The following is a 10,310-nucleotide window of genomic DNA, read 5'->3' as shown; positions in this document are numbered from 1 at the left end:
ATCAGCTTAAAAAAGTGACATTAAGTTCTTGACGACCTAATATAATGTGTCAGGACAATGGTTGCTTTATAGAGTTTGGGGAAATTAAGGTTTACTTTGTGGAGTCAGTGGAGGTTAAGGTTTACTTTATGGAGTCAAGTTTGTGGAGATTATGGTTTACTTTTTGGAGTCTGTGGAGTTTAAGGTTTACTTTCAAGATAACTAACTTCCACACACATAAATGTTATCTTTCTTATGTGTCTGCCTATAAAATTTGCATGCTGCTAGCCTTGAGCTAACTCCCACCTAAATTTATGTGTTTAATGTGAACTGCACTGATGCATGATGATTCATTTCGGTTATTCAATTCCCAGTTTTCGAATATTTTTGTTTCTCCATGCTTGGGTGGGTGAACCCCTTCATTTCTGTTTTCTTTTCTTGTGCCCACTTTTCATGTTTTTATCTTTACTACTTTCCCACATTACTTCTGGCCACTTCACCTTATGTCTGAGACACTTTATTGTGCTCCCAGGGATTTCTGGAGAGGTTCATGGTCTTCTTTTCACTACCATGTCTTGTTTGATTCCTCTGTTAGTACTTGTTTTGTAGGAATGCTTTTTTAATGTATGCCTCCCTCACATTTCTACCCATGGTTTTCATTGGACTCCTTTTATTTGGCCATACATTTTTAGGGATATTACTATTTTACTGGAGACCCAGCTTAGGGTGGCCCAACATCTGTCCCTCATTGTATGCTATTATTTCTTGTCTTTCTCTCCTCACTCCACATTACCATAATTGAACATCTTGCAGTTTGTCAGGCATGTTCCTCCCCCCTCTACATTTATACAGTTTTTTCATATATAAATCATCAGGATGGTATCCACTGCAGGATTATTTGCTTCTGAGCTCTGGATCTGCTGTTTAGAACCATTCCGATTGAGTATGTCTCTTCTCTTACATGTGCCAGGGGCTCAGAAACTCTTAATGGATCACTGCTCTTGACAAACCAGAATTTTACCCTTGTGTGGCCTCTCCACCCTCAGGTTTTTCATTGGATTTACTCTTGGTTCTTCATGCCTCTCCTCTGTCTCTTCACCATTCCTCTTTGCACCACAATTCTACTCTTCTGGTCCCTGGTTCCTCATCTTCTGGCTTAGGTGGTCATTTCTCTCACCTGGGTCTGATTTAGCCCTTTTCTGCATGTCTCTCCTCCTATTCAACTCCTTCCTGGTGTCTTCTTCTTGATACACAATACTCCTTGTTCTGGTCCTATCGGTGGTGCCTCTTTGTCCTGCTCATTCCCTAGTTCCCTCTGGTTTGCCATTTCTGTGCTGGATCTCTTCCAGTATCCTGCTCCCTATCTCTCTGTTGCTCTGACTTCACACATCTTTTTTTTCACCCAAAGGTGTTGCCTCTTCATCTTCACATGTGGGATTTGTCTGGTCCATTACCTGCAGGATCAGATTTTCCATTTGTGTAGCCTTCTTATCCTGTTCCTGTAATCCTTCATGTTTGTCTGTCTACCAGTGGTAGTTGCAGGTTTTTTCCATCTGCCATTTCCTTTTTCTAGGTTGTCACTTTTGCCCACCTTTCAGCCCTTTCACTTGGCTTTTAGACCATTATTTGTTGGTTTCTACCATTACTGATTATCAGGTGGCTTTATTGCCCAATCGACTCCTTTCTCTATGATTTTCTTGTCATTTTGGTCCTTCCTACTTCATCAACCCCTGGACCAATTCCCATGCCTTACAAAGACCATGATGTGGTTTTGCACTATCTCACACATGCCCTGTTCATGCCATGACCTTCTTTTTCTTTATACCAACTTTTTTACAAGACTTACTTCCCTCAACCAGTGGTTGCCGTCTTTCACAAGTCTGTGCCATTGCTACTTATTGTACTTTCTTTCACCATCCTTTTTTATTCTTTTACTATGATAAGTCCTTTCTTGTTTGTCCTAGGATTATTAATCTCCACTGTGGAAAACTGTCAGGTTGCTTTGCCAATTATTTTATGCCCTTCTGTATAGATGTAAGTATAAGTAAATGATGCTAATTGATGGAGGAGTTTTTATATGCTATAGTGTACATGTAAGTATAAGAAAATGATGCTAATTGATGGAGGAGTCTTTAGATGCTGTAGTGTACATGTAAGTATAAGTAATTGATGCTAATTGATGGAGGAGTCTTTAGATGCTGTAGTGTACATGTAAGTATAAGTAAATGATACTAATTGATGGAGGAGTCTTTAGATGCTGTATCCTACATGTAAATATAAGTAAATGATGATTGATGGAGGAGCCTTTTGATGTGTGAAAATAAATACCATTATTAAAATGTGTTGATGTGAAGAAAAACAGGTCAGCAGTTATTTGATGAGAAATATATTTTATATTTAATGGTGTAAGTCTTTGAAAATGTTAAAGCATTTATTTATTATACTTTGCTAATTGGTTGTTCGTTCTTGATAGCTACTGAAGCTCATGATGATGATGGTCTTCCTCATACTCTTGAACACCTAATCTTCTTGGGAAGTGAACATTATCCATACAAAGTAAGTCTGTTAAACTAATGTAGCTTAATTAACAACATAGAAGATCTGTTGGTCATTCACAGTTTTGTGTAATCATATGTCTATCAGAATGGACAACTTTACCACCAGTTAGGCTGAACTAATGTAGAAAACTCTCAGGTTACAGTGTGTGTGATTAATCATTATAGAAATATTGTTGATTTAACATGCTACAATACCACTGATTAGGCTGAACAAATGTAGAAAACTCTCAGGTTACAGTGTGTGTGTGTGATCATTATAGAAATATTGTTGATTTAACATGCTACAATACCACTGGTTAGGCTGAACAAGTGTAGAAAACTCTCACCAGCTCACAGTGTGTGTGTGCCATTATGGAAATATTGTTGGTCTGACACTGGTTTCTGTAACTATTCCAGAACTGTTCAGTATTCCTCTGTCTGCTCAGCTACTTTCTAGATACTATTGATTGGGCACTGTTGTACTATTGCCATATGGTAGTAAAAATATGTTTTTTGTTTGTACTAAACAAATTAATTGTTTCTTTTATACAGATTTCTGCATATTGTTCATATTGAAGGTTCTTTCTTACCTCCAGTGAACTCAGAAAATACAATTTTTCTTTCTCAAATTTTTTAATAAAGTATTTCAATGAACAAAGACTTCTTCATGTTTATTTTAATTAGAGTCACGATTTTCTGCATTTATACGAAAACTAGTGAAATTCATTGAATTATGCTGTAGGCATTTTAACTGTAATTACCAAATTTCAACTCTCTTGTAAAAGTAAAGCAAAATCATCAGAAAAACTGGTTAATTTTTTGAAAAAATGAGAAACTTGGTAATTCTTTTTAAACTTGATGTTTTTGTGACGTATCTTGTGGATTCTCTGTCATTCTCTGTTTTAGTTCTGCACCTGTGTGTTGTATAGATCACATGAAAAGGTCATGTGACTACCATGTAACTTCAGCAGGATAATGTGCTTTAATAGATTTTTTATATGTATCATGTGGCTTCTCCATCATTCTTTGCTTTACTTCAACAGCTGAAAAAAATAAGAACACAATCAGCTGTGCTTTCATTTGTGCTAGATGTTTCCTCCTCATTATTTCAGAAAAATCAAAACATTGAATGCCAGAGAACCCCAAGATTTCAATTCAGTTTTGAATACTGGATTCCAGTATAGTGTGCTCTACCTTTATGCCATTCAAGATGAATATATTTCAGTAGTAAGAGCAGTAGATCTAAAATTTTAAACACGAGATTTTTGAAAGTTGAATGAATGTGTAACATAAAACATACAATTTTAACATGGAAATGTGTGGGGAAAATATCCAACATCTTACCATAATGGAGCAATGGCATGGCTGTTTATCTATCTGTGTGATCTATATAATAAATACAATAGTGCCATCTGTTGTGCTGAAGTACAACAAGATCTCAATGCCAGAAGTGGTAATTGGGGCTTATGTGGCACCATCTATTGAGTTGCATCACAAACAAAAAATACATAAACAAATTACACATTTTGAGTATTCAAGATTCAGACAATTAGAAAAATAACTATGGTATGTGCAACAACCATTTCTTTATAACAGAACACAATTTTAAATAAAAGTTTTCTCTTCACAACAAGAACACAACTTTCACTAGGACAGTATGTGAGGGTTTGATTATATATTTATTGATGCAATTTTTAAATGTACTAAAAAACTGGAGTTGTTAAAAATATATTATTTGATAGAGGGTAGCACTTTTAATATATAAAAACATTACAGCTTATATCAGTAACATTTATGACAATTGAACTCTCTACATTGAATCATTTTGATGCAATGAGTTGCGTATGGCTAAAGAACCCAATCCGGTACTTCCCAGAAAAAATACTTTTTAGAAAATGTTCCTTTTTTACAGGGAGGTATGCACACTACAATTACTATTCAATAGCACAAACACCTGCACGTAGGGTGGTTTTTCTCATAGTTGTAACAGAATTGCACAGAGAATAAACACTGCTTTAAACCATAGTTATGGTTTATAATAAAAAAAATGAGTAGGCACAGATTTGATTAATGATTTGTACTTTATGGTAATATGTGGTTTGTAAGCCTTCTAATTTTAAGATTTATCATTAGTCTTAGGGTTCCAAAACATACATCAATTGCTACCATAATTGGTAATAGTTATAATCAGTTTACCTTGTTGGTACTTAAAAAATAGAAAAATTAAATTTGAATAGTTTAATTTTTTGAACAATGTATGAAATGTAATACCTAAATTTTTAATTTTAAAGTATTCATTCCACAATTTTATGGTTCAAGAAAGTGCTCACAGTTTAAGATAAATTATTGAGTTTTTGAAATAAAACAAAAACTCAAAACAAAGCCCTTATAAGACAACTTAATGGCAATTTGTAACTGTTGAAAAAGCACACTAGAAAATTAGACTATAACCTTCTTGTTAATTGGATAAATATACAGAATAAAATATAGGGATAATCACTAAGAAAAAATTAATATGTTGAGAAAATATAACAAAGAATTATGGCTATACCATTTCATAAATAATATTCTTTTGTTTTGAAAAGTAAGTATCTGAATTGGAACTTTTCAAGTTTTAAAACTTGTTGATTTTACTGGTGGTTAGTGCTTTGGTTATCATAGTATTAAATGTCATTAGTTATGTATGTTTTCAAGTTTTAAAACTTGTTGATTTTACTGGTGGTTAGTGCTTTGGTTATCATAGTATTAAATGTCATTAGTTATGTATGTTTTCAAGTTTTAAAACTTGTTGATTTTACTGGTGGTTAGTGCTTTGGTTATCATAGTATTAAATGTCACTAGTTATGTATGACTTTCAGAGCAGGTTATTGAGTTCGCATTTCATTTACTCAGTTTTGCAGTTTTAATTTCTGTAGAGCTATTCCTTTAATATGTTTATATACTGTATAATGCATGCACAGTTACAAAGAGATATAAGTAAAATGTGTTTTCACCATTACTAAATGGAATTCAACAAACATTCATTGTGCTAATGCCTATTAACCTTAGGGGATCACTGTGTTATAAGCTCACAGTCACTATTGCTAATATCTATTAACCTTAGTGGATCACTATGTCATTATTTTATTCTAGTGGAGTTTCCAAGGAGGATATAATCAAAGACTGAATTAAAATAGAATTGTTTCTATGAAGTTTAAGTACTAATTCTACGAGTATAGGATAGTCAAATAGATCTTCAAACAATTCACAAACTAGTTATCACTTATCTCAAAAACAAAACAAATTACAGGAACATTAACTGTTGATCTTCAGTAAGCAAAACTTTTTTTTTTTCATGGGTAGAATTTAATATTCATATTATAATATTTAGGGTGTATTGGATCTGCTGGCTAATCGATGTTTGGCTTCAGGCACTAATGCCTGGACAGACACTGACCACACCTGTTATACAATGATGACTGCCGGAGCTGAAGGATTTCTGAAACTTTTACCCATTTATTTGGATCATGTGCTATATCCACTGTTAATGGTAATGTACTAAAGGTGTATTCTTACAATGTTTTCTTATCATTGGTCAAATCCTGTAATGTTTCTTCTTGGAGCCTAGTGGCTAAGCTTGTATAATTGTTTTATTTATGTAAGCAGTGGTATGTTTGGGAATGAACATTTTGTCTGGTAATTACAAATAAAGTCCTATGTAATTCCTTATATCTAAAGGATTAATCCTAACTGAGTTGTTATGTACAAGTAGTTTTATTTAGGCAGCTAGTATTTTTTTGATAAAATAAAATAATTTTCTAAAACTTTTGAAAAATTGTTAGGGATTGTTATTGAAAAATAAAAACTTCTTTCAATTGTTGAATATTTTTATTAACATTAAGTACATGTGTACACATTGACACACACAACTTTTACTGAAGGAATGGTAGCTGTGTCAGTATAAAGTTATATTACATTTATATGGTCTGTGGTTGATAATCCACTAGGTAAAAACTTCAGTCACCATAGGAGAGCTATGAAGTAGTATTAATCCTAACATGTCAGTGGTTTAATAAAAGTTGCAATCACTCAATGCAGGAAGAAGTCCAAATAGTTTAAGTTTTTAACATATATTATAAGTAATTTCTCTACAATTTAGATAATAGTAAATGAAACATTTTGTAAAGGAGCTCGACTGGTATTCTTCTGTACAGCCACCATATTTCCTGTAATATAAGCTTCATTTTTCTGCTGTAAAAATCATGCAAAATAAATGTCATTGTGAGTCAAGCACATTACAAGATTCTAAATGTGTTAATAACTTGAAGATTAATCTGTGACTATAGGGATGACACTTCCATTCATAATAATATAAAATCATAATAAACCTAGTTGAAAGAAATGAAGACTGAATAATAAAGTTAATTAAAATAACAATAAGAACTGTGTCCTTAAAAATGTTCCCATGAATATCCATTCTGAACAGTGAAACATTCAACATCCTCCTGTAACCCTTGTTTCATTACACTAAGCCAGTTGTATAGAGTGTAATACATAATACACATATCTTTGTATCACTAAGTATAAGTAAGAAGTATCCTTCATTCTGAATAGTGACAGTGAAACATTCAATATCCTCCTGCAAACCCTGTTTCATTACACTAAGCCAGTTGTATAGAATGTAATACATAATACACACATCTTTGTATCACTAAGTATAAGTAAGTATCCTTCATTCTGAACAGTGACAGTGAAACATTCAACATCCTCCTGCACACCTTGAACAGTGACAGTGAAACATTCAACGTCCACCTGCAACCCTTGTTTCATTACACTAAGCCAGTTGTATAGAATGTAATACATAATACACACATCTTTGTATCACTAAGTATAAGTAAGAAGTAACCTTCATTCTGAACAGTGACAGTGAAACATTCAACATCCACCTGCAACCCTCTGCAATGTGCCCTCTATCCTGGTACTGTATATAAACACCTAGTATACTAGTATGCAATCAGACTATTCAAGAATAATTATGCTACTGTATGAAAAAAATTTTATAAAAAATCCAATTTGTAGGATTTACATAACACATTAAAAAAAATCAGAAAAATCAAATATTTATTTAACATATTTATTATCATCAAATGAGTTAATAAACAGGAACCAAACTTATTAGTACAGTATCCAGTTTAGAGTTACTAAAGAGGGATGAAACTTGTTAATATAGTATCAAGTTTAAGAGTTACTAAACAGGGACCAAACTTACTGGTACAGTATCCAGTTTATTGTTACTAAACAGGGACCAAACTTGTTAGTACGATATCCAATTTAGAGCTACTAAACAGGGACCAAACTTGTTAATATAGTATCCAGTTTAAAAGTTACTAAAACAGGGACTAAACTCAAGTCCAATATCCAGTTTATTGTTAATAAACAGGGACTAAACTCAAGTCCAATATCCAGTTTATTGTTAATAAACAGGGACTAAACTCAAGTACAATATCCAGTTTAGAGTTAATAAAACTGGGACTAAACTCATTAGTACAGTGTCCAGTTTAGAGTTACTAAAACAAGGACGAAACTCATTACTACAGTATCCAGTTTAGGGTTACTAAAACAGGGACTAAACTCATTAGTACAGTATCCAGTTTAGAGTTACTAAAACAGGAACTAAACTCAAGTACATTATCCAGTTTAGAGTTACTAAAACAGGAACTAAACTCAAGTACATTATCCAGTTTAGGGTTACTAAAACAGGGACCAACTCATTAGTAAATGTGACCCTTAAGATAGTGATCAAAACAATAACATGTGTAACTAAATTGTGAATTCTGCCTAAATCTTATCCCATTGAATATAATGGAAGTAAATTTGATATAATTGGCACTTGAAACTGTCAGTTCTTGGTGAATCTTGATAATTTATAATCCATGTTGTCACATTGTTTTGCAAGTTGCACATGTTGAACAAGTTATTTCTGACAAATCTAGTGATTTTTTTGTATTTTAGCAGTTTATTATTGTTCATGACATTTAACAAAAAGAATGGAAACTAACACCAATACTTTATGTAATTAAAATTGAAAAAATGTATATATTTAATGAATCTATTTTATTTATTTCAAACAAAGCATTTTTATTACATTCTGGTTTTACCTTTCTGTCTACTGTATGACATTACTTCATGTATGAAAATCTGCTACTTCTCAAACTTTAAAAAAAGAAATTACAACAATTTTTTTCTTTAGTAATGAGAAACCTTGTTCCTCTGATTAGAGAAACAGATAAATAACAATAACATTCCCATAATTTTTATGTGTTCAACTAAAAAACAACCTTGAGGAATGGAATGATACCCAAATTTATTTCATGTTTAGAAAAAAAGACCATTATAATTTATCATCTGTTTAATACAAGACCCATTGATCATACACAGAACTAACTCAGTTTTATAATGTTGAATCTTATTTTTACACATGAATGAAAGAATTTTAATATCAGTACTTGAAACCCAGCATCAATGACTGTAGTTGTGCATAATTATGTCTGGGTAGTTAAACTGTATAATTATTCAGTTGAGATTTACTTAATTAATGACAACATCTTAGTGTTTTTCAGGTTCTTGGAAAATTATATAGACAATTCTATTTGACTCCCTTACAATGACTTAGGTCAGAGATGTTAGAAAATGCAAACTTGTCGTATTGTGTAGATATCATAATTGCCTTCTTTCATTTCATATTAGTATTAAAAGTTTTGAAATTTCATTTATTAAAAAGATTTATACACACACATAGGATGCAGGTTTTATAACTGAAGTCCATCACATCAATGGCGAGGGGGATGATGCAGGAGTGGTGTATTGTGAAATGCAAGCACGGGAGAATACAGGTGAAAGCAGGTGTCATCGTGCATTTCTTCAAGCCATGTACCCTGGACATTGTGGCTACAAATCAGAAACAGGAGGACTAATGAAGAACTTAAGAGAAAGTACTTCAAATGAAAAGGTGAAGTAGTAGTCATAGTTTGTCATAAATTTTAATTTAGAGATACTTTGTACAGGGTGTCTGGAACCATATGCTGTCCTTGTAATTCAAAACAAGTTTGGAGACTTCCATTGCCTCCGAACACTGTGAAACATATTCATGTCATTGTTAATGGTCCAACGTTTCTAGCAAAATTTGTTCTCTCAGATGTTTTGTGTTCCTGGATTTCCTGAATTCATTTGTGAATTTCAAAAAATTATAGAGAACTTATCTTTTATTGGATTTCAGATTTTTTTTTGTAAATAGTAGCATAATATTTGTACAAAATTGTATTATTTAATGAAGTTTAAAGAGGAATTTAATGGAAAATATCCTAAAATACATTTTAGACTGTAAATAAGCGCCCTCTAAGAAGAAATTTTTTTGTCAAAATTTTTTTAAGATATTTCCTTTCACTTCAGTACTGGTCCTGCCATCTATGATTGGTATCTAAACCTTTTTCTACTCTGTTTTCTTTATAAAACTGCATCTGGGCATGTTAAACCTCAGTTGTAAAACTAGTCCTAGTCAATCCTAGTTGAAGGTGTCAATTTCAGTACCATGTTATTCCAATCGCTGTATCCCTCATTTGACAAATCATAGGATCATAAGGAAAGCACGTGATGAAATGTTGTTCTCTGGATTTTACAATATGAATGTGGGTGGTGCTTATTATAGTAACTGCCATTTTCTGTAGAGGTTTTATTTAGTACTGGCCAATAGTGCTCATCTATAAGCGTTAGAAAACTTGCTTCTGAAAAAACTGCATGGGATGTACGCGACTTTTA

At 32.6% G+C, this 10,310-nt stretch overlaps 1 protein-coding gene across 1 annotated transcript in view; it reads left to right on the top strand.

The window, feature by feature from the left end:
- LOC106473224 (uncharacterized protein C05D11.1-like) overlaps positions 1 to 10,310 on the top strand; it is a 54,061-nt gene that overhangs the window by 7,007 nt on the left and 36,744 nt on the right. Inside the window, exons 2-4 of the mRNA XM_022401703.1 lie at positions 2,453 to 2,535; positions 5,887 to 6,045; positions 9,295 to 9,504. Coding sequence (XP_022257411.1) covers positions 2,453 to 2,535; positions 5,887 to 6,045; positions 9,295 to 9,504 — 452 coding nt within the window. The remainder of the gene's footprint in view (positions 1 to 2,452; positions 2,536 to 5,886; positions 6,046 to 9,294; positions 9,505 to 10,310) is intronic.

The sequence above is a fragment of the Limulus polyphemus genome, unplaced genomic scaffold (assembly GCF_000517525.1).
Source record: "Limulus polyphemus unplaced genomic scaffold, Limulus_polyphemus-2.1.2 Scaffold5986, whole genome shotgun sequence".
Taxonomy (NCBI): Eukaryota; Metazoa; Arthropoda; class Merostomata; order Xiphosura; family Limulidae; genus Limulus; species Limulus polyphemus.
Note: the sequence above shows the minus strand (reverse complement) of the source record. Positions and strands in the feature narration are given on the sequence as shown.